Genomic DNA, 24,265 nt, shown 5'->3' on the forward strand with positions numbered 1-24,265 from the left:
TCATTGTAAATCAGCTGTACTTCAGTTAAAAAAAAAACCTTGTATGCTGATTTAAAGCCCAGAAAATCTGTGTTTGCCTTTTTTTTTTAGCTCTGTGACTTGGGGCAAATTATTTGAATTTCTCTGAATGTCAATTTATTTCTATATAAAATAACAATGACCCAAAGAGTTATCAAGTAACCTAAATAGTATGATGTGTATAGAGTTCCATCAGTTGCACAGGGCAGATGGATGCCTACTAAATGTTAATTTTCTTCTCCTCTAAGTGCTTAGAGGCTGGAAGAAAATACAGCTTGAAACAACGAACAAAATTGATGCTGATGATTAAATTAGTCATTTTTTCTGTTTAAGAATTTGATCATACTATTATTGTTCTTATAGCTTTAAAATTATTATCATAGGATATATATATATATATACGTATTTTTGGGGGTACAATTGCTTTGCAACATTGTGTTCCTTACTTTTGTACAACAAAGTGAGTCAGTCATAAGGATACATATATCCTCTCCCTCTTGGACCTCCCTCCCTTCCTTCCCCATCCCACCCCTCTAGGTCATCACAGAGCACAGAGGCGAGCTTCCTGTGTTATACAGCAGCTTCCCACTAGCTCTCTATTTCACACATGGTAGTGTTTATTAATATATGTCAGTCTTAATCTCCCAATTCATCCCCCTCCTTCTCATATCCACACATTCATTCTCTACATCTGCATCTCTATTCCTGCCCTAGAACTAGGTTCACCTGTACCATTTTTCTAGATTCCACATATAAGCAGTATTATATGATATTTATTTTTCTCTTTCTGACTTACTTCACTCTGTACGACAGACTCTAGGTCCATCCACGTCTCTACAAATGACCCAGTGTCACAGGATATTTGTTAATCTGCTTTATCAAATGCCTGCTTGGTGCCAAGTACTTGATGTACGGAGATCATGCAGTGAAACACAGCGCTGCCCTCATGACACTTGACATTGTAGTAGTTCTGCCTGCGGTAGACAGACCAGAGGCTATAAACGGAAAAAGAGGAAAACCCCAAGGCCCTGTCCCTGCTTCCATCTTCAGTTCTCATTACCCAGAATTATTAATAGTCCTTTGAATCCTGTACATTCCTGTGTATACACAGCATGCATGCAGAAGTGTTCTGTGTTAATAAATAAGCAATACATTCTTACCTTCCTTCAATAGGACAAGTCATTTAATTTTATACCACTTTTCTTTTTCCCTCTCAGTGGCCTAAACCTGGCGCCGGTGGCAAGACTGCGAACTACCTGGGAGAAACTTCCCAATAAATACGAAAAGCTGTTTCAAGATCTCCAAGACCTGTTTGATCCTTCCAGAAACATGGCAAAATACCGCAATGTCCTCAACAGTCAGAACCTGCAGCCTCCTATCATCCCCCTGTTCCCAGTGATCAAGAAGGATCTTACGTTCCTTCACGAAGGTAAATATGTAAGTTGGAAGGTTTCTGTCTCCACCGGTGGAGGTATAGGATGAATGCCATGTGATTCCCCTTTCCTTCTTTACCAATTACAGGGAATGACTCCAAGGTTGACGGGCTGGTCAATTTTGAGAAGCTAAGAATGATTGCAAAGGAAATACGTCACGTTGGCCGAATGGCCTCTGTGAACATGGACCCTGCCCTCATGTTCAGGACTCGGTGAGTGTCTCCCTCAGCAGTGTTCCTGGGGTTAGAGAAGGTTGAGCTTAGAGCTTCCTAATCAATGAGAGAAGGTTTTGAATACATCCATCTGTGGCGAGATTTATCAGGGTGTGTACAGAATCTCTGTTGAGCTGTAATTCAGAATGACTGTCTGATTCCACATCTGGTGCACTTTGGGCTGTCAGTGAAAACAGTTTGTCCCTCAGACACTTTTCATTGACCATGAGACACAACTATTCTTATTTTTCAGAATGCTGATTTACAGAGCTAAAAGGCATAATTGATAGTATGAACTAAAATATGTAAATGATCCAAGTGGTATTGTCTCACTGTCCACACAATGGATTGAGCTGTCAGTGTAGCCAAAAATGATGAATCCAGTGAAAGAGAGAACAAAAAGTCTTTACAACAGAATATTTACTTTTATTTGTCTTTTGAGCCAGAAAGCTATTGCTGGTCCAGTTATGTGTGTGCGTGAGGCGATTATGCAGTTTATGGTTTGTGGGCTTCTAGTACTGCTTATCCAGAAGTCTGGTCCTTTCTTTCTGAGCTTGTGATCTCTCTGTCTCTCTCTACACCCATGCTTCAACCTCCACGGCTCTCACTTACAGGAAGAAGAAGTGGAGGAGTCTGGGGTAAGTGGTGGGGGCACTGCACACCCACACAGTTCTCATCCTGCTCATGGCATTGTGTTTTTCTTACCCGCTGTGTTTCCTGACGCTTTGCATTTTTGCATTTTTTTTTCTTAACCCTCTTGCTCTAGCAGAATTTCAGTTGGCAAACTGACTTCAAGTTTAATCTACTGGGGCTTTTGCTTTTGAGGTCATGACCCATGAGAGCTGTGAAATGACTGATGACTGTTCTGGGGAACCACAGGCCAAGCCTTACTCCTGAGCTTTCAAAAAGATTTAATTTTAATACAATTTGTGTGTTTTGAAATGAGAAAAGTCTAACCTGGGGTGAGGGGAGAAAGGATGTTAGAAGGGAAAATTGTGCAATTTAAATACTGTTGCACAGATTTTTGTGAAGTCAATCTATGTAATACAGAAGGTGCCCCTACATGTTAAAACTAAATTTTTTACAGCTCAGCTAACTACTGTTTTCATTCTATAAACCAGTCCTTTTCAAAAATAATTCTTAACAACTCATATGCTAGTTCCTGTACATGTGTTTTTACATTTGCATGACCATTTTATTAACAAATTGACCATATTACTTGAAAAACTCACTACACTTAACCCAAGCAATAAGAAAACTATTGTGAACATTGTGGGTAAATTTCTTTAAATCTATGTAAGACATCCCTTTTAGAAGAAATAAATTTAATGTCACTCTTAATTATTGTAACTGTGTATTCTTGCATGAGCTTTTATATATAATAATTATTAATTGCTGGCTTCTACAAGAGAACTACCTTGGATGCTTTCTATAGGCAAAAAGTAGAATTTTTAGTTCAAACAGAACAAGTACCAAACGTATATGTATACATATAGTGTATGTAGAATTCTTTTAATTTGAAAAAAATCATTTAAATCTATATATTATATTTTAATCTATATAAATATGATATGATTCTATATTCCTTTGTGACAGTTTACTTACCAGAATGAGGCATGTGGCCTCTTGAACTAGACTGTTAGAGAAGTCTTGGCACGTTTTCTGTGGGTACGGTGACCCTGTACTGGAGCAAGCTGCATCTCTGCCTTTTCATCTTCCAGGTCGCTCAGCCAGGGTAGTACAAACGCAACCGTGCTAGATGTTGCTCAGACAGGTGGGCATAAAAAGCGGGTGCGTCGTAGCTCCTTTCTCAATGCCAAAAAGCTATATGAAGATGCCCAGATGGCTCGCAAAGTGAAGCAGTACCTGTCCAATCTGGAGCTCGAGATGGATGAGGAGAGTCTTCAGACGCTATCCCTGCAGTGTGAGCCGGCCACCAACACACGTGAGTTTCTCCTTAAAGTGGCTGCAGGTCCAGTTGGAATGCAGATAGGCTTCCTGTGCCAGCACAGCAGGGCAGGTTGCAGGGGCACATAGCATCCTGAGACACGCTAGCCTTTCCTGTAATTAACAGCACACAGCGCAGTCCTGGGTTTGGGCTCGTGTCCAGTGGGGTTTAGCGTGGAGACCATGACACCATAGACTACTTCAGGGTGACTGGCTTATTTGGTTTCATCCCAGTGCCACCAGGGTGCAGGCAAGGGACACATGGGTAGATGCAGCACCCATTCCCATCCCTTGTTTTCTCACAAAGATACCTGCAAAGTGATGGGCAGTCTGGGAGGGGCACAGACCGAGGTGTACTAGCTGCCCCTTACCCCTTTGCCCAGAAGGCACCCAGTAGTCAGTTCAGCTGCCACGTACAGCGGAAATTCTGCTCCATAGGGAACCTCAGCTCAGCCTAATGCATAGATCTGGCCTGGTGAGAAATGGGGGCTGCTTTCTTTCTCTTGGCATTTGTATTTGTAAGACAGAGGCATTTTCCATTTAGGACACTTCGGGATCTTTTAGGGCTGCCCTGGTAGCTCAGTGATAAAGAATACACCTGTCAGTGCAGGAGACACAGGTTCGATCCCTAGGTTGGGAAGATCCCCTGGTGGAGGAAATGGTTACCCACTCCAGTAATCTTGCCTGGAGAATCCCATGGACAGAGGATGCTGGTGGACTACGGTCCATGAGGTCACAAAGAGTCAGACACAACTTAGCAACTAATTAACAACAATGGGCAAGTTTGAAGATACCTTCTACAGAGTTTAAATGCTGGATGATTGAGACGATTCAGGTTATTATATTAGATTTACCCAAGTACTAGAAAAGCACCAGGTATCATGGAGAAGAGCTTGTCCTCAGCAGTCAGATTGGTCTGAATTAAAATCGTGTTTGTTCCTTGTCCTAACAATGCCACCTTAGGCAGGTTATTTAAGCTCCTTTAATGTGTAAAACGGAGGAAGTCAAATATGTCATTGAGTTGTCTTGAATATTAATACACTTTAAATACAGCATTTGATTGCCCTGTAAAATTGGCTTGCCGTCTATCTGCCATGGAATTATACACTCAGTATAATACTCAAGCAGTACTGAGTGCTATTAGCAACGTAGATAATTCTAACCCATAGGAGAGAGAATTTGGTAGTAAAAAGATTGTAGCTAATATTATCCATTAACTTAAAACATATCATGGGATTTGGGGTACCATTTTAGGAAAATAATTTCTAACAATTTTCCTCTTACAATGTTATAATATATTTGGGTTTTTTATAGACATAACATATTAAACTATCCACAGTTTTTTTTTAATGTGGTACTTAATAGTATAATCATCCTTTGAGATGGCTAGCTTCATAAAGTAAATCTTGTCCTGCTATGCCTTTTTTCTGTAACAAAAGTTCTCCCCCTGCCCTTGTTTCTATCCTTTTTATGAGGAACAGGAAAAAAGATACACATTTCTGTATTCTAACTGCAGAAAACGCTCATGCAGTTCTATAATTATCTTATATGTGGCCACTAACCTCTTCAACTTCTTGTTCTATTTTCAAACCAAACAATTACCAGTGCCTAAGAATCCCACTGACAAAAAGCCTGTCAAATCGGAGACCTCCCCAGTGGCCCCGAGAGCGGGGTTGCAGCCGAAAGCACAGCCGCAGCCCCAGCCGCCGCAGCCGCCACACAAACTCAACCAGGGACTGCAGGTTCCCGCCGTGTCCCTTTACCCTTCACGGAAGAAAGTTCCCGTAAAGGACCTCCCACCTTTCGGTAGGTGACTCCATTCACACCCTCTTTTTTTTTCCCCCATTTATTTTTTTATCAAAGTATAGTTGAATTACAAAGTTGGGTTAATTACTGCGGTCAGTTAATCTTCAACAGAGTCAAGAATATGCATTAAGAAAAAGACAGTCTCTTCAAGTGGTGCTAGGAAAGCTGGACAGCCCCATGTAAATCAGTCAGGTTAGAACGTGCCCTCTCACCATACAAATAAAAAACTCAAAATGGCTTGAAAACTTTAACATAAGACCTATCATCATAAAACTCCTAGAAGAGAACATAAGCAAAAACATTCTCTGACATAGATCATAGCAACATTTTCTTGGGTCAGTGTCCCAAGGCAATTGAAACAAAACCAAAAATAAACAAATTGGACCTAATCAAACTCACAAGCTTTCACATGGCAAAGGAAACCATAAACAAAATGAAAAGACCACTGACAGAATGGGAGAAAATATTTGCAAACAATGTGACCGACAAGGGCTTAGTTTCCAAACTATCCGAACAACTCACACAACTCGACAAAAATGCAAACAACCCACACGCCCTTTTGGCACTGTTCATTCACCGCCTGCTGCTCAGATTAGGGAACAGTGCTTATTTTGGATAACCTCATCTGATATACCTGAGTTTTCCCTGATTGTCCCCTCTTAATAAGACATTAATGTTGATGAAGTTAAACTTTACTTTTGCTAGTGGGAAGAACTGTTTTTATAGAGCATCTCATTCAGTCATGCTCCTTTGTCATAGCGATGGGGCAGAGGCAGGCCATGGGGCTTTTACTCATTTAACTTTTAGCAAGTACAGAAGCTGCTTGGCCCATATACCTTATTTAAACTAGTTTAACCTTTTGATCAATGAGTTGCTGGAATTTAGGCAGAATATTTCTAAGTGAAATGATTTGTCTGGAGGCGTAACTTTCATTTGTTGAATCATCAGTTCTGTAACTTGGGAGGAAAATAGTCAGCTCCAGTTACAGGAGCTTCATCTTTCCTATTAAAAGTAAAGTATGGACTAGTTTAGTCCTTTTATGTAAATGGAGCAAAATTATTTTTCATAAAATGTTCTAGTTCTTTTTTCTGTCTGTATATATGTGTGTGTGTGTCTGTGTGACAGGAAACAATATTAATAAAAGGAAAGAAATTTTAAAAAACAACTGGCAGCAGAGCTGACTCTTGACAGAATAGGGTACTGGTAGCTGGGACAGTTCCCGGCCGGCTGCAGGCTGTCCATGCATCAGGCAGGAGTCCTAGATGCTCTGTGTGCCCTGTCACGAGTGCTCTGTGACATGTGCTCTGTCATGAGTACTCTGTCACTGGCTCCTTCCTCCTGATCAGCAGGTGTCCCATTTGTTGAATTGGGGAAAAGTGAAATATCTTCCCTTTATGGGACATTTTCCTCTTCGAAATATTTGTTTTGCTGCCTCTATCACAAACAAACTGAATTAATGTTCCTTTGTCCACTGTGTTATTTTTTAAATATAATTTTATTTATTTTTTGGCTGTACCATGTGGCGTATGGGATCTAGTTCCCCCACCAGGGATGGAACCCAAGCCCCCTGCAGTGGAAGTACAGCATCTTAACCACTGGACCTCCAGGGAAGTCCCTCCACTTCCCTGTTATGAATATCCCTGTACTCCTGCAAGTCAACCTCTATTGCCTCTTTTCTGCTTCTTTTCTGCACACAGCCTGTTACTCCACATGGAGGCACACCTAACAGAGAGTCATCCCCCCCTTTCCCAAGGAGACTCTCCCTCCAATATTTTTAGGCCTATTTGAATTTATGAGCTTCAGGAGTATGGATGAAATAGTCATGTGTCTTCTTAAGAGAGTTTAATAAACATTTAAAGTCACATACTATAAAATATTAACTTAGAGTTGCTGAGTTCACCCACCACCCCCATTCATGAACCAAGTTTTATTCTGAATACTTTATACACTTAAAAAATTTTTTTGTTTTTGATGTGGACCATTTTTTAAAGTCTTTAGTAAATTTGTTGCAATATTGCTTCTGTTTTATATTTTGGTGTTTTGGCCATGAGGCAGGTAGGATCTTAGCTCCATGACCAGAGACCAAACTTGCAAGCCCTGCATTGGAAGGCTATGTCTTAACCACTGGACTGCCAGGGAGGTCTCCCTTCATGCATTTCTTATTTTAACGTCTTTGTCATCAAAGTACTTTCAGAGTGGAACAGAGTTTTCTGAGGCATAGCATCTTCACATCCATCTGCATTATTCAAAGGCAGCACTTTTTCATTCTGTGTGTGATGCTGTCTGGGAATTTTTTTTCCAAATTAAAGCTATTTATTCATGTAGCTTTAGTGTAACTAGTGTTTTGATGTATCCTGTGTATATTATTATTTGTATGCATAATTAAAAGATTGCTTGAAAAATGATTTTTAAAAGATTGTATTAAAAAGTAGTATCAGACACTTACATGAGGTGAAATGAAGGATTAAATCTTGGTTAAATTTCATTCCTCCTTTTTTAATGGATTCTGTTAAGTCTGAGAACATCAAAACTAACATAAGGACTTCCTTGGTGGTTCAGTGGTAAAGAAGCTGCCTTCCAATGCAGGGGCTGAGGATTTGATTCCTGGTCAACTAAGATCCCATATACTGCAGGGCAACTAAGCCTGCATGTTACAACTGAGACCCAAGCTGACAAAAGTAAATATTTAAGGACGTCCCTGGTGGTCCAGTGGTTAAGAATCCTCCTGCCAATGCAGGGGACACAGGTTTGATCCCTTACCTGGGAAGATTCCGTATGCCTTGGAGCAGTTAAGCCTGGATGCCACAACTGTCGAGCCTGTGCTCTAGGACCTGGGAGCTGCAACCACTGAGCCCACGAGTCCTAGACTCCTGCTCTACAATAAGAGAAGCTACCACAATGAGAAGCCACCACACCACAGCTAGAGAGTAGTCCCTGCTGGCCTCAACTCGAGAAAGCCCACACACAGCAATGAAGACCCAGCACAGCCAAAAAAACCCCACAAAACTAATATTAATTGAGGTAGTTTCAGCCTCTAATGCCTCTCCTTAGGTCTCTTTGTTGTTCAAAATATGGTAATTGAGAGTGCCTCATAATAATGCTACAGACTTAGTAAGAATCTCTTCATGTGACTTCCTCACATCTAAAGTAGTTTTTAGGGGGAAAACCACCTGATACTAGCACACGGAATCCTTTTTCTTCTGCCTTACATCCTCCTGCTTGATCCTGCACTTGGTGCTCGATGGCTCCCCCAGACACCTTCTCCCTCAACTTCTGGTTCCGGGCACTTTCAAGGTCCCCTCCTGCTGCTGCTCCTTCATCTGCTTATTGACCAGATATTAGTGAGGAATTCCTTAATGCTCCTTCAGTCTCTTTCCTGCTACTTCTTTTGCCTCTTGGCTCAATCCTTTTCCTACCATCACTCCCACTTCCCACACGCTAGCTTTTCCAACACCAAAATACCTCTTTCCAACCCAAACTTGAGTTCTGATAAATATTCTGAGCTGCACTGCTTTCATGCTAACTTAAAGTATTTCCAGATTGTCTCTTTTTTGTCTTCATTGCTGCCCAACATATTGTTGAATAATGTGGTGGCCAAGATTCAGAACCTAGCACGGAATACCGGAAGCAGCCTCTCTCGTCCCCGAGGGCGTCAGAAGCTGTGCTGCGGTCCCTGGTGCCTCCTGTGAGGTACCTCAGTTTACCTGGGGAGAGCACACAGACCTCTGAGACTGCAGACAGCCTGCAACAGAATAGAATATGAAGTCTTGGCACAGAAAGGTGTTTGGGTTCTTCGGTTATTCTGCACATTGAAGTTCTTTCTCTTCCAGGCATCAACTCTCCACAAGCTTTAAAGAAAATTCTTTCTTTGTCTGAAGAAGGAAGCCTGGAGCGCCATAGGAGGCCAGCAGAAGACACGATATCCAACACGTCTTCCCAGCTCTCCTCTCCGCCCACCTCCCCACAGAGCTCCCCACGGAAAGGTGACTGGGTGACTTATGTTCTCCTTGGTGACCTGTTCTTTCAGCCATGATAAATTCCAGTTAGAGATTCCATCATTTCTGACAATATAGTCACTTAAAATGACCTTGGGCATTCTCTGACCGTCCAGTGGTCAGGATGCCAAACTTTTGCTGCTGAGGCGAGGTTCCATCCCTGTTTAGGGAACTAAGGTTCCTCAAGCCCACAAGTTGCAACCAGAAAAACAAAAGCGACCTGATGTGTAACACCCAATGGATTTTTTTCTCCTCAGTTTATAAATCTTGAAGAATTTTGGTATTCTTTAATATTATAACTATAAATAGTGTTGTTTATATAACTATATAAAATTCATTTTTAGTAATGTTATAATTATAATTTTATAATTCATTTTTTACTGATTATAAGTGTGGGAATAATTCTTTTTATACTAACAGTTCTAACTAAATATGATTATATAGCATTAATTATGGAGTAAAGGGCTATATAAACATAAGAAAAACTAATATTTTCCTGATTTATTTTTTCATTGTATTAACACAGGTCTTGATTATCTTTTTTGTTACTATCTTGTCTTATTTAGACACTCAGGCTCGCCTTCCAGTATTAATGCTTTCTTATCTTAAAATACTAGGTAATTCTCTGCTGCCTAACCTCAGAATTATTTCCACCCCCTACCCTTTCAGTGAATGGGCATAAGTCCATAATAAACGGCCAGACCATTCTCACTAGACAAGGCCAAAGAGATTAATCCATTGTGAGAGTTCACTGGTACAACAAATACCGTTCCTGCTTGACTTTCTAGCTTTTTTGGACACCTGTGCATTTTATGTGGTGTCAGTCTGTAGTCCGTGTTCGGTGGGTGTGTCTGAACTCTTCTTTCGTCCCTTGTTAGGTGACAGTGGCAGTCAGCTGAGATCTTTTGGCTCCGGGCAGTTGGATTTAACCAGCTCCTCCTCTTCTCTTGGAAGTGAGAACAGGAACAAGAATAACAATGCACCACGGACCTATGGGATAGGTGGGGTTTACAGAGCCAGAGCCAGGGGGCAGGACAGGAGTTGGCTCATTAGCGGAGGAAAACAGTCCCTCCCGCCACGTGTCCAGGGCACCACCTCAGTGATGGTTTTCTCAGGTGTTTTTTGGGCAGACTGTTTAGGAAATCTTGTCTGTCAGAACTTATAGTGTGGTTTATAAAAGACATTTCATAGATGGACACATTAAATCATATCAAGACCTGTGTAACCTTTAAAAAAATAAATCAGGAATTCATAATTTACTGAAACGATGAGAAAATACTCTTTAGAGAGTAATGAGCAACATTTAGGTGTTCTAGATTTCTTGTTTTTTTTTTAATTAGGTAGGTGGCATTGAAAATTTTGCATTGTACACGTATAATCATATAAAATCAGTATTTTAAGTAGCATTAGATTCTTAGTAATGCTAAAAAAGAAACGAGTACTGAGAAGGAAGATTTGAATTTTTTGTTGTTATTAAAAATGTCAGGACAAGCCTTTCTTCCTTTGTGGCTTTCAGAATTGTTTTTAGCAACAAAGGAGAGTTAAGTGTCTTTCATACCAGAAAATGGACATTTGTTTAGACATGGTGATGGTCCAGGGAGAAAGTGGAGATTTTGTACATTGAATCCTTCAAAACAATTGGCTTTTATGTGATTTATCCAATATATTATTAATGTTGAAAAATCAAATGGCAAAAACCCAAAGATACCTTCTTCAGGTCTTATTTATTATTCCTATATGTCCACTTATAATGTGGATCTTCCCAATGGAGTTATTCTCTGCCATAAAATTCTAAAAAATAATAATGCCATTGAAGGCAAAATTGCTCACTTTTCAGGTTGAGGAAAAAAACATACTTTTAAATATGATCCTAGTCATTCTTCATAGTTTCATTTGTATAGACGGGTGTAGTATAATTTATATTTAAGAGTGCTAAGATGAGTCAGGTCATGCCATAATCTCTGCATTAGTTCCTGGCTCATATAATGGCGTTTTCTTTCATCCTCTAAACGTTCATTAAACACGCTAAAATTCATTTGAGTAAAAATTTGCGATATCTCAGTCCACAAGTAGAGTGTTTAGTCCCCACTTCTGTGGCATGCATTGTGGGCGCTATGAACTTTCAGTGTCTAAGGACTGGTGTGTCCCTACACAGGCTACACTTTGGCTCCGAGTGGCACCGTGGATAACTTCTCAGATTCCGGCCACAGCGAAATCTCCTCGCGATCCAGTATCGTCAGCAACTCCTCCTTCGATTCATTGCCCGTCTCGCTGCCTGACGAGCGGCGCCAGAGGCCGTCGGTCAGCATCGTGGAGACCAGCCTGGCCTCAGGCCGGCTGGAGAGGCGGCCGGCGGTGGAGCCTGACCAGTACAGCCTGGGGTAGGGGCTCCTCTCCTCCACATGTGCACTGCTGTTTACTATGTGTGATGCCCAGGTGGTGGGTGCTCTCCCATCCCAGTTCTGATGCTCAGCATTTCCTGAAAGCGCTGTGCTGTCTCTGCCAGGCAGAATGCTTTCGAGTTAGGGCTGGTCTTCACCGGGATCCGTTTCTCTGTGCTGAGGGCAGGGGGCAACTCTGGGATGTGTCTCAGTCCTTTTGTATGAGCTGCCCTCCCCAAATAATCAGACTGTGGTGAGCCCTGTAAGGGGAAGCTTCCTTTATTATAAGAACTGGTTGCTCTTTTCCGCACTGTGTCAGTGTACTGACATTGCAAGGGCCAGGGGGAGGAGACTGAACAGGGCAGAGTGGCTGCTGTCGGTGGAGCCTTCATCTTCTTCCTGGGAGGAAAGGAAGCCACCTTTTGAGGGAAAAGGGGGTTTTATTGTAGACTGATTAGTTAATCTTGCTCTTTTCTTCCCCTCCTTCTCATCTTCTTTTCTCCTTTTTCTTTCCCGTCGGCCGCCTAGTTCCTGTGCGCCACTGTCTGAGAGCAGGGGCCTGTATGCTGCAGCCACCGTGATCTCTTCCCCCAGCACGGAGGAGCTTTCCCAGGACCAGGGGGACCGAGCCTCCCTGGACGCTGCTGACAGTGGCCGGGGGAGCTGGACGTCGTGCTCGAGTGGCTCCCATGATAACATCCAGACCATCCAGCACCAGAGGAGCTGGGAGACGCTCCCCTTTGGGCACACTCACTTTGATTACCCAGGGGATGCTGCAGGGCTGTGGGCCTCGAGCAGCCATATGGACCAAATCATGTTTCCCGACCACAGTGCAAAGTACAGCAGGCAGAGTCAGAGCCGAGAGAGTCTCGATCAGGCCCAGTCCCGGGCCAGCTGGGCCTCGTCCACAGGGTACTGGGGAGAGGACTCGGAAGGGGACACGGGCACCATCAAGAGAAGGGGGGGTAAGGACGTTTCCCTTGACGCTGACAGCAGCAGCATGACAGCCGTGACCGCAGAGGAAGCCAAACCTGCCGCCATGGCTGCCCACATAGCCGTGACACCCAGTGCTGCCAAGGGGCTCATCGGTAAGCTGACCGCCGGGCTCTGTCGCGTGTGGGTCATGGCTGCACCCTGACTTATTTCAAAAGTAAAAGTATGTGTTTGTGGGTCTTCTCCTCGTTCTGTCCCACCCATTGCCCCTTAGGGCTTCCAAGTTAGCAGTGCACTCAGCATTTTGAAGTGAATGATGGTTACAAGAGCCCACGTTCTGCGTGCTAGTGCTTATAAATACTCTGCAGCACAGGAAACCTTCCATGTGTTGTAGCTGTCAGGATCAGTAGGTTGTCGTTATGGGTATTCTCTGCTCTAGTATTGATCTAGGCTGAAAGTTACCAGAAAGGGTGGTCATTCTCTCTAGAGGAGGAAGTTTTTCTGTTTAATTGGAATCGGTTTTAAATGTTTTATTATTCTATTTTGTTCCCTTGAATTGTATTTAGAACTTTACACATTGCATATTTAAAAATCTCCTACTGATATTTTTTATGTAGGTAAGCTGTTTTCTCTGCTACACAAATTCCCTCTGCACAGGATAGAACATGGTGGGGAGGGTGCTAAGAGGTAATGTCATCAGTAAGAGCCTGGGAGTCAGGCTGGCTGGGGTCGTGCTGAATCGGTGCTTTGCCACTGTCCTAGTTTTGTGACACTAGGTGAGTCACTAAATGGTGTCTGTTTCCTCATCTGTAAAATGAGTTTAATAATTTCTATCCGTGCAGTTGGTGTGAGTTTTAAAGGAAATATCTGCAAAACACTGAACACTAGTGCCTAGATAATAATTCCTAAGTACATGAAAGTCACTTTCAGTTTGCTGCTGCTGTTTTTGTTGTAAGGTCTCTTATTTTCCCTTAACCCTATCAGAATATATTCTTTATGGCATGCTCAACATCTGCATGATTAAAGTGTAGGGATGCATTATAGGATACAGAGTGAGAAATCTGGTATATAATTTGTCTTTTCAAGATGAATAAGGAAAAAACAATACCTATTCTTAGGTTGCAATTTTTAAAGCACTTTTTAAAAACTGAAGTATAGTTGATTTATAATACGGTGTTAGTTTCAAGTGTACAGCAAAGTGATTCATATATATATATATTCATATTATTTTCCATTATAGGCTATTACAAGACATTGAATATAGTTCCCTGTGCTATACACATGTATATGTTAATCCCAAACTCCTAATTTATCCCTCCTCTCCATTTTCCCCTTTGGTAACCATGAATTTGTTTTCTATGTCTATGAGTCTATTTCTATTTTGTATATAGATTCACTTGTATTATTTTTTAGATTCCACATATAAATGATATCATATTTGTCTTTATCTGGCTTACTTCACTTAGTATGATAACCTCAGAGTCTATCCATGTAGCTGCAAATGGCATTATTTCATTCTTTTTATTGACTAATATCCCAGTGTGTGTATGTGTGTGTGTGTGTGTGTGTGTGTGTATAACATCTTCTTTATCCATTCATCTGTTGATGGACACTTGGAATGCTTCCATATCATGACAATTACAAGTAAAAAAGCACTTTAACAAACTAATACACACAATTTTTACTGCAAAAGAAAGAATGATCTAAGGTCCTAACAGTTGAGTCTAGAATGTTCAATATAAGAAAACTTGGCCTTCACCTGCCTTTATGTCATGAAGTTACTATAAAAGGATTTTAAGAAAAAATACATACCTTACATACATACAATCTTAAGTTTTGAAATTTGCATCATTTTTGGTACACTTTTCCAACTTTGACTCCCTGTTTTCCGAAGTGAGACCCCAGGCTTGAAAGTAACATGGAATTGATCCTCTGCCTGGTGAGGGTGGGTGCCCAGCACAGGGTGACAGCCTGCCTGGCCAGGCCCCTCTCCCGGGTTGCTGGCCTGGGCCTGGGCGCCTTTCTGTTTCCGTTGCCTGGTGTTTCCAGTAAACCCCAGGGTTGGGCGTTGGTTACTTTGTGACCAGCAGAGACGCTCTGCAGTCACCCGGTTAGAGTTACAGATACTGAGATTGCTTAGTCACTTGTGCCACCAGAGATGACCGGTGAATAGCCAGTTTGATAGAGGTCCTGCCTCCCACTGCACCACCCGCGCATCCCGCTCCGCAGGCCTAGGTGCAGCTACACAGGCACACTGTTGATCATGGTCCTCATCCTTTTGGATGAGTGCGCATGGCCCAGGATGCGCTTCCCTAGATGCTGACTGCAGTGCCTTTTCTCTCCCAGCAGCCAGGAAGGAGGGCCGCTACCGGGAGCCGCCGCCCACTCCACCAGGCTACGTGGGCATCCCCATCACTGACTTCCCCGAGGCCCACCCGCACCCGGCCCGGAAACCGCCGGACTACACTGTGGCGCTGCAGCGGTCCAGGATGCTGGCCCGGCCGGCCGAACCCCCCGCCCCAGGCAGCGCCAGGCCTGCCCCCAGGCCGCAGTGGCACCGGCCTGGTGATGGTGACCCACGCGCCGGCCCCTGTGCACCCCCGGGCCTCACCGCCGAGGAGGACGGTACATGCGCCCCCGCACCCGCCCCTGTGCCCCACCTCTAGCATCCCCGATCCTGGCTGGTCTGCTCTCCCTCCGGATGCTCCCCATGCAGGGCTCCACACCCCATACCCCTAACCTAGTGTGCGCAGTTGGGCTGCGTTTTGCTTCTTCCTAAGCAACTTGAGGAATAACTAAACATTGCAGCGGGGTCCCCTGTAATAACATGTGTGCATGGCTCCTTTTCCTTCCCTAATCCTCAATTTTCTGGGAGAATGTTTGGACTTGTAACAAGTTCCAAATGAAAGTCTAGTGAAGAAAAACCCACTTCTCTAGAGCTTTTTATGCCTTCTCTGTGTGAACCCAGCTGGCCATTTTGGGGTGGGAATGCAGAGGGGCAGACTGTGCCACCCCTTCCCCCTTCTGCTTTTACGTTATTCTGCAAAAAATTGTTATAGAAGAAAGCAAAACAATTAATGAAAATTACTTATAATCCTGTCATTTACAGACAACCACCATTAGCATTTTGTTATACATCCTTCTAGACTTTATGTGTGAGTGTATACTATAAAAGGTCACGTGCTGCTTTATAGTGTCTGCCTGCAGTGCGGGAGACCTGGGTTCGATCCCTGGGTCGGGAAGATCCCCTGGAGAAGGAAATGGCAACCCACTCCAGTACTCTTGCCTGGAGAATCCCATGGACGGAGGAGCCTGGTGGGCTACAGTCCACGGGGTCGCAAAGAGTTGGACACGACTGAGCTACTTCACTTCAGTGAATTTACCGTCAGTGAATTTCCAATCAGTAAATATACAATATACTTTATTTTAAACTTTTCATTGTGAATCATTAGGGAGAAAAAAAGATGAGTATTGTAAGTGACTGCTGCTGCTAAGTCACTTCAGTCGTGTCCGACTAGCTGCAGTATAGTGACCTAGACTTAGAAAATAGCTATGGTGTTTTTATTTAGCATATCGGTGAATGTATTCTCTCTAAGCACAAGAAAATGACTTGCTTACTCATTGATTTCCTTCTTTCTTTGACGGTTGTTTTAGCAGAAGATGAACAAGTGTCTGCTGTTTGAGGTGCGGGCTTCTCTGGACCCGAGTCAACCGCCCAAAGGAGAGCACAAGAAGACGCCCCCTAGCGTCGGAGCCTTGGAACTCACACTCTGAGGATGGTGGACCAGTTTGCCTCCTTTCCTGCCTTAAAAGCAGCATGGGGCTCCTGACCCCTCTTCCTGTCCCCTTTGCATGTGAAATACTGTGAAGAAACCGCCCTGGCACTTTTCCGACTTCGTTGCTTGAATGCACAGTGCAGCCGTCTCCGAGCTCCCCGTCGCTGCCTGCCACGTAACACAGCATCATTCCAGATTCCAAGGTCATCGCCACCGATGATTCAACCTGGCTGCACTTACCCACGCCGGGAAGGATTTTTTAAAAATCTCCCTTTTAGATTTCAATCCAGTCCTAGCACTTGGTTTCATTGGAATCGTGAGAAAAGTCAGCCACGGAACTACTTGGGGCCTTTAACCCACCAAGGAAAACAAAAACGAAATCCTTTGAGTACAGTGCTCGTCCGCTTGTTTACAATGTCCTCTTTTTTTTTTTTTTTTCCTTTTTAATGAGTTTAAAGATTGTGTTCAGAGAGTAAATGTTATATCCATTTAATGATTACAGTATTATTTTGAACCTTTAAGTAGGGTTGCCAGCCTGGGTTTCTCAAAAACCAAATATGCCGGACAGGGTGTGGCCACACCAGGAAGAGAGGAGGCGGGGCACAGCCCCTCTTCCTGTGTCCTGGCCGCCCCCAGAAGTGCCCTATCCTGGAAGCATGAGATGTTAGCCAATTACCTAGATCCCAGGGCTCCCGCCCCTCCTTCCCCAGGGGCTGGAGCTCTACTGTACAAACTGTTTGCACATGGCCGGGGAGGGACTGGGACCCTAGCGTCCTGTGTCTGAGCCTTATGGAGCACAGGGCAGCGTCACCCTTGGGCGTGCCCTGCTCCATCGAGACAGACGGCAGACCCCCTGTTTTTTAAATTATGTTTCTTTGATTTCTGTTCATTTAGCTTTAGGGCTTCTCTTGTTTGTTTTTAAAGAGAAACGTTTATAACTGGATAGCATTGCAGTGAAAGCAGCTTGGGGTGTTGGCACTAACGCCAGCCGTTCATACTGCTCTTTCAAGACAGCCTCCCTGTATCGATCGATCGGCACGAGGGAACACACGAGCCTTTAACATGAAAAAGATCAAAAAGGTCCAAAACCCGGTGCGATCCGCCAGCCTTTGCAAGGCAGGTTGGTGGCCAAAGACTGACCCGTAAGTGGCTTTACGGACGCTGAGATGGAGAAGGCCTGAGTGTAGCAACCACCTGCTCACAGCTGCTATTAACCCCAGAAGGACTGAACCCTCCACTCTATTTTTGTGTTGTTTTTGCACAGACTCCGGAAAAGTGAAGGCTGCCAATCCGAGTAGTACTCAGATGTGAGGAACTGCTGGTCTTGGATTTTTTTTCCATTAAATTCAGCTGATCATATTGATCAGTAGATAAACGTAAATAGCTTCCAATTTTAAAAGTCGAATTGCAGTGTTTTTTCACTGTATCAAAGCAATGTCAGTGCTTTATTTAATGATTCTCTCCTGTATCATGGCATCTGTCTACTTGCTTATATATTACATTGTCAATGATGCATTTGTAATTTTACATGTAAGATGCATTATTTGCCAGTTTTCTTCTCTAGGCTATGGACCTCATGTGCATATAGAAAGACAGAACTCTCGCTCTACACAAGTTGCACAAATGTTATCTAAGCATTAAGTCACCGTAGAACATAGGACTGTAACCTCAGTTCGCTCTGTGATGTCAAGTGCAGAATGTACAATTAACTGGTGATTTCCTCATACTTTTGATACTACTTGTACCTGTATGTCTTTTAGAAAGACATTGGTGGAGTCTGTATCCCTTTTGTATTTTTAATACAATAATTGTACATATTGGTTATATTTTTGTTGAAAATGGTAGAAATGTACTATGTTTATGCTTCTACATCCAGTTTGTACAAGCTGGAAAATAAATAAATATAACATACCGCCTTGTCTGTATTCTTAATGACTCGTGCATGCTTTTTCCAACTGAAGTGTGAGAAAGCCCTTGGGGCTGTGCAGGAGCAAGTCCTCAGGGCACTGAGGAGGTACAGATGACATTGCCTAAGAGAGAAGAAATTAATATCATTCATGTTAGTAGAAAATAAGATCATTCATGTGTCCAGAATTCATAGTGTTTAATGAAATTCAGTGAAAAATGGTATCATTGTATATCTACATAGCATTTATCTCTTCCCAGTTCTTTTCAAGTAAAAATCTTTGCAGGATGTAATATTTTAATTCCCAATATATATACTAAGAAATAGGACCTCGGAGAATTTAAACTGGCATTCAAGATTATGACCAGTAAGTTAGTACAACCTAGCGAGTAATTTGGAAGTTCTAATGAGTACATCAGGGCTTCCTTGGTGGCTCAGTGGTAAAGAATCTGCCTGCCAATGCAGGAGACATGCTTTGATCCCTGGGTCGGGGAGATCCCCCGGAGAAGGAAATGGCAACCCACTCTAGTATTCTTGCTTGGAAAATCCCATGGGCAGAGGAGCCTGGAGAGCTACAGTCAGTGGGATCACAAGAGAGTCGGACACAACTTGGAAACTAAATAGCAACAAAGAGTGTATCAAATATCTTTGTTCTGTCTGTGAGTCCTAATGTAACGTAGGTCTGAATAATACTTAAGTCTATGAGAAGGGCACTTATATTTAAAAAGGTGAGAGTCAGTTAAGCAAAACGTGAGGAAATGTGAGGGCGTCTAGAAAGATGGCAGACTTCAGTCCTGATGCTAAAGGGAAGATGGCCAAAACTTAAAAGTCTGACTGAGACATTTGTGCAGTCTTGTGAAAATCTGGCCACCACAACAATTTGGAGAATTAAGACCATTTCTGTAGCTTCAGCTGTACCTGTTCAGAATGCAGGTGCCCTGTGTGGACACCTGTGTTCTCGTGTGCTCGCCACCATCAGCTGTTCACTGTAAAAACCCTTGCTCAGGGATACCCTATCACAACAGCAACCCATGCTGTCAATTTCTGTCATTCTAAAAGCTTATTCTTTTCTAATGTGTTCAGAAAAATATTAAGGAACTAATGTTTTGAAGAATAACCTCTTAATCATTTTTTGTATTCTGCTGAAAATAAAGGAAAATGACAGTCAGCCATGATGCCTGTTCTTACGTGTTTATGTTTTCAGTTCAGTTCAGTCACTCAGTCGTGTCCGACTCTGCGACCCCCTGAATTGTAGCACGCCAGGCCTCCCTGTCCATCACCAACTCCCGGAGTTCACTGAGACTCATGTCCATCGAGTCAGTGATGCCATCCAGCCATCTCATCCTCTGTCATCCCCTTTTCCTCCTGCCCCCAATCCCTCCCAGCATCAGGGTCTTTTCCAACGAGTCAACTCTTCGCATGAGGTGGCCAAAGTACTGGAGTTTCAGCTTTAGCATCATTCCTTCCAAAGACCCCCCCAGGGCTGATCTCCTTCAGAATGGACTGGTTGAATCTCCTTGCAGTCCAAGGGACTCTCAAGAGTCTTCTCCAACACCACAGTTCAAAAGCATCAATTCTTTGGCGCTCAGCCTTCTTCGTAGTCCAACTCTCGCATCCATACACGATCACTGGAAAAACCATAGCCTTGACTAAACGGACCTCTGTTGGCAAAGTAATGTCTCTGCTTTTCAATATGCTATCTAGGTTAGTCAACTTTCCTTCCAAGGAGTAAGCGTCTTTTAATTTCATGGCTGCAGTCACCATCTGCAGTGATTTTGGAGCCCAGAAAGATAAAGTCTGACATTGTTAGTGTCATATTAATAACAGAACTTTGCCGTGTTTTAGGAATATTGCAGAAAGCTCTCCTCCCTAATCAAAAAGACTAAACATACCTGTTCTGTTTTCATACCTGCAGGTCAAAGCCCTCCAAATAGTTCCCTCAGCTTTAACCCTTTCCTCCTCCTGGGGGGTGTAGAGTTTATGCTCATCGTCGCACAGAGTCGGACACGACTGAAGTGACTTAGCAGCAGCAGCAGCATACTTTAATATATTTGATCTCCAAGTCACTGATAATCTCTCAAACTGGTCTTGAAAGATGCAAGCTGCTAAACAAGCATGTATCAGCACATCTGGTAGGCCTGTGTGCTTATGGATTTTCAAGGAATTACCACACTTCCATTCTTGCCAAAGAAAAAGAGGAGCTCTGTCCTTGATTCCCTGATGCTGTTCTCCTTGAAAAATAGCTTACTCAGAGAATAAAGCAACTGCACTTGGAAGGGTCAAGTTGTTGATTGGAGAGGCGAATGATCTTGCAAATATTCACAAAGAATGTCAGGCAGCGGAGGTTGAAGTGGGCAGTAATGGAATGGAAATGAGTAGGGCATACTGCAGCCAAGGGGGCAGGGCCCTTCAGAAAGATCTGACAGTGAATAAGGGTTTGCCCAGCTGACAGAGAAAAAACACTGATTGGAACAAAATAATAATTTGTGAATTGCACTTTTTTCAACATTCACATTTTAGCCAAGGACAAAGCAAGCACAGTAAAATTCCTGCCTGTTTTTGAAATGATGTTGCCCATAGATTTTACAATGCCATGGCTACATAACAGGAATGTTTATAAAAGCTATCAAAACATTGCATGAAATGCTAAAAAATCTTAGAAATGGCTTTGTTTTATGGGCACTCAATAAGATCATAATAATTTTCATTATGGGAAAAAGTAAGCATAGACTATAATTTCTGAAGTAAATTTTTTAAAAATCTGAAGTAAATTTAGAATCAAATGACCAATTTTTACAGAAGAGAGAAACTAATGAAGTAATTTCCATGTGGGGTATTCAACACTAAAAGTCAAAGCTAGTTTCATTTTCTTTTTCTGTAGCTAGTTTAATACAATTTAGGAACTTTTAGTATTAACTCTGACCATAGTTGACGTGTGGTGTGGTCTGATGGGAACCAATGCAGTAAAGGCATATCCCAGCATTTGAAGTTTTCCTTAATTTATATAGATTGGAAACCTTTTTTCAAGTAAAATTATAAAATTGATTTAGGTGGACTTCCCTGGTGGTCCAGGGGATGACTCCTCGCTCCCAATGTAGGGGGCCCCAGTTCGATCCCTGGTTGGGGAACTAAGATTCTCCTACTGCAACTAAGCCCATGAGCTCTAGAGTTGGCACTTGCCACTAGAGAAGCCCTCGAGCTGCAACAAAGACCCATCACAGCCAAAATGAATAATAAAAAAATAATAAATATTTGAAAATTGATCAAGTCAGTGTCACATGTAACATGAAGGTGAAATATGTACAAACCTATCAGATGTAGTTTAATGAGCTAATTTTACTTGTGTGTATTTCCTATGGTGCAGGCACTTTTCTCAATGCCAGATATTTACACCAATAAATATCACCAAAGTGAACCAAAGTGCCCTCCAGTTATAGTCTTCTTTTAGCTGAATGTTTCCCATTTCTCAGACCTGAGAGGGGAAAATGTCATGACCTCAGAATCGTAAGTGAGTATCTTATCAATCAGCCTTGATCACATCTGGATCGAAGATGTGAGATGCCTGACCCCAAAATTGCCTGGCTTGCCAACCATCTAGAAGAAGTTCCTAGAAGGACACCGTGACTGGTAAGAAAAGTAAACTGACTTGAACTCATCACTTTCTCTTTGGAGAATTTCTACGTGAAGGCAAAAAGAGCAAATGCTGTGTCTAGTCAAGATGCAGAAGCTGTGAGACGAGAGAAGTGATAAGAATGCAAAAACCGTGAGAAGAGGGTTACAAGGTCAGGAAAGTGATGCATTGATGGCAGGGGTGTTCAAAGCCGAGTACAGCAGACACTTGTCTCCTGGGGAGCAACCAAATGTCAGGGTGTCATTGCCTTTGGTTGGTGAGTGTCTGGCCCCAGAACCACTCCCTGCAGCTGGGCTCTGTGAGCTGTTCTTCCTGAGACACAGATGGAGAGTCATTTCTGCTCTTTGTGCATCCTCTCTTGGTTACCACTCTCTTCAGCACCTAGAATAGTGCCTGGGATAGTGTAGAGGTTTTAGTAAATGAACATCTTCAGTTCAGTTCAGTTCAGTCGCTCAGTCGTGTCCGACTCTTTGCGACCCCATAAATCACAGCACGCCAGGCCTCCCTGTCCATCACCAAATCCCAGAGTTCACCCAAACTGATGTCCATCGAGTCAGTGATGCCATCCAGCCATCTCATACTCTGTCGTCCCCTTCTCCTCCTGCCCCCAATCCCTCCCAGCATCAGGGTCTTTTCCAATGAGTCAACTCTTGTATTGGCCAAAGTGTTGGAGTTTCAGCTTTAGCATCAGTCCTTCCAATGAACACCCAGGACTGATCTCCTTCAGAATGGACTGGCTGGATCTCCTTGCAGTCCAAGGGACTCTCAAGAGTCTTCTCCAAACACCACAATTCAAAAGCATCAATTCTTTGGCACTCAGCTGTCTTCACAGTCCAACTCTCACATCCATACACGACCACTGGAAAAACCATAGCCTTGACTAGACGGACCTTGGTTGGCAAAGTAATGTCTCTGCTTTTGAGTATGCTATCTACGTTGGTCATAACTTTCCTTCCAAGGAGTAAGCGTTGTTTAATTTAATGGCTGCAGTCACCATCTGCAGTGATTTTGGAGCCCCAAAGAATAAAGTTTGACACTGTTTCCACTATTTCCCCATCTATTCGCCATGAAGTGATGGGACAAGATGCCCAAATTATAGATAAACTGGGCCATCAAAATCAGCCAACATGCATTTATTACTTTAAAAACTTATATTTTAGAAAACATTTAGGTTCACAGCAAACTCGAGTGGAATGTACAGAGGTCCCACACACCCCTCATTCCCCCACATGCATAGCCTCCCCTACTCTTGACATCCTGCACCAGAGTGGTGCATTTGTCACAAAGGATAACCCAACCCTGACAGGTCATCATCACCCAAAGTCCACAGTTTACATTAGGTTCACTCTTGGTGCTATACATTCTACAACATGCATTTATCGAAGGGTGTCTATAACTGTGCCAGTACTGGTGAATATTTAGAGTAAAATAAATAGCAGAAATTTCTTTATGGAAGTATATTTGGCAAATAAGTGACTCCTGACAAGGTTAGCAAGGATTTAAGATTAACAAGGGGAGCAAAGACTAAGAGGCTGTTTAGGAGCTAAGTTCTGTGTGGCTACAGATGTTCAGATGAATGAAAAATGGACAGAGGCTGAGGCATCCAGAGAAGAGTCTTCGGCTCCTCCTGAGCATCCGGGAGGATGGGATGGACTGGGGCGATGCCTGGACATCAAGGAAACACCCTAACTAGCTGAGGCTTCAGGACTAGGAGACCCTGAGAAATCATTTGGAACGAGCAAGGAAGGGTGCGATTACATGGGACAAAAATGTTTTAGATACTGTATTTGTTATTTGAGGGGCTCAGTCAATGCTCATAAAAAGAGAAAGGGAAGGAAGGAAATGAGCAGAAGAAAGGATCTCTGATGAGAAAACCATCTGGAAAGAAGATCTGTTTTGGAGGAGAACATGATTCAAGGGTGAGAGAGGAGAAGTGGGGGTCGCCCAGGCTGGGAGGTTTGGGGCCAAGACAGGAGGGAAGAACAAAAACAATTCAAGGGGAAAAAAATCAGTAGTACTTGATGTCCAACAGGATATGAGGAATGAAAGAAAAAAAAAATCAAGCCACCTCTCCCACTGCCACACACAGGAAAAAACTTGAAAGAAACTTAAAATTTCTGGCTTGAGTGCTTAAGATGAAAGAAGCAACATTGACAAAGGTGGAGACGTTGCTGAAAATGATACTGATTTTTATCTATTCATCTGTCAGTGGACATTTCGGTTGCTT

At 43.0% G+C, this 24,265-nt stretch overlaps 1 protein-coding gene across 20 annotated transcripts in view; it reads left to right on the forward strand.

Annotated features, from left to right (window-relative positions):
* Positions 1-18,412, forward strand: part of RAPGEF2 (Rap guanine nucleotide exchange factor 2) — a 275,244-nt gene extending 256,832 nt beyond the window's left edge. For 4 of the 20 annotated variants that reach the window (XM_070386447.1, XM_070386450.1, XM_070386462.1 and 1 more), the window contains 11 exons: positions 1,236-1,447; positions 1,540-1,663; positions 2,278-2,301; positions 3,385-3,608; positions 5,216-5,416; positions 9,247-9,399; positions 10,290-10,412; positions 11,567-11,792; positions 12,321-12,880; positions 15,072-15,350; positions 16,380-18,412. In XM_070386447.1, the coding sequence (XP_070242548.1) occupies positions 1,236-1,447; positions 1,540-1,663; positions 2,278-2,301; positions 3,385-3,608; positions 5,216-5,416; positions 9,247-9,399; positions 10,290-10,412; positions 11,567-11,792; positions 12,321-12,880; positions 15,072-15,350; positions 16,380-16,408 (2,155 nt within the window). In that variant the 3' untranslated portion in view covers positions 16,409-18,412. The remainder of the gene's footprint in view (positions 1-1,235; positions 1,448-1,539; positions 1,664-2,277; positions 2,302-3,384; positions 3,609-5,215; positions 5,417-9,246; positions 9,400-10,289; positions 10,413-11,566; positions 11,793-12,320; positions 12,881-15,071; positions 15,351-16,379) is intronic. The other 16 variants (XM_070386457.1, XM_070386459.1, XM_070386467.1 and 13 more) reach the window with 11 other exon arrangements.
* The last annotated feature ends 5,853 nt before the right edge of the window (positions 18,413-24,265 follow it).

The sequence above is a fragment of the Bos mutus genome, chromosome 17, assembly GCF_027580195.1.
Source record: "Bos mutus isolate GX-2022 chromosome 17, NWIPB_WYAK_1.1, whole genome shotgun sequence".
NCBI lineage: Eukaryota > Metazoa > Chordata > Mammalia > Artiodactyla > Bovidae > Bos > Bos mutus.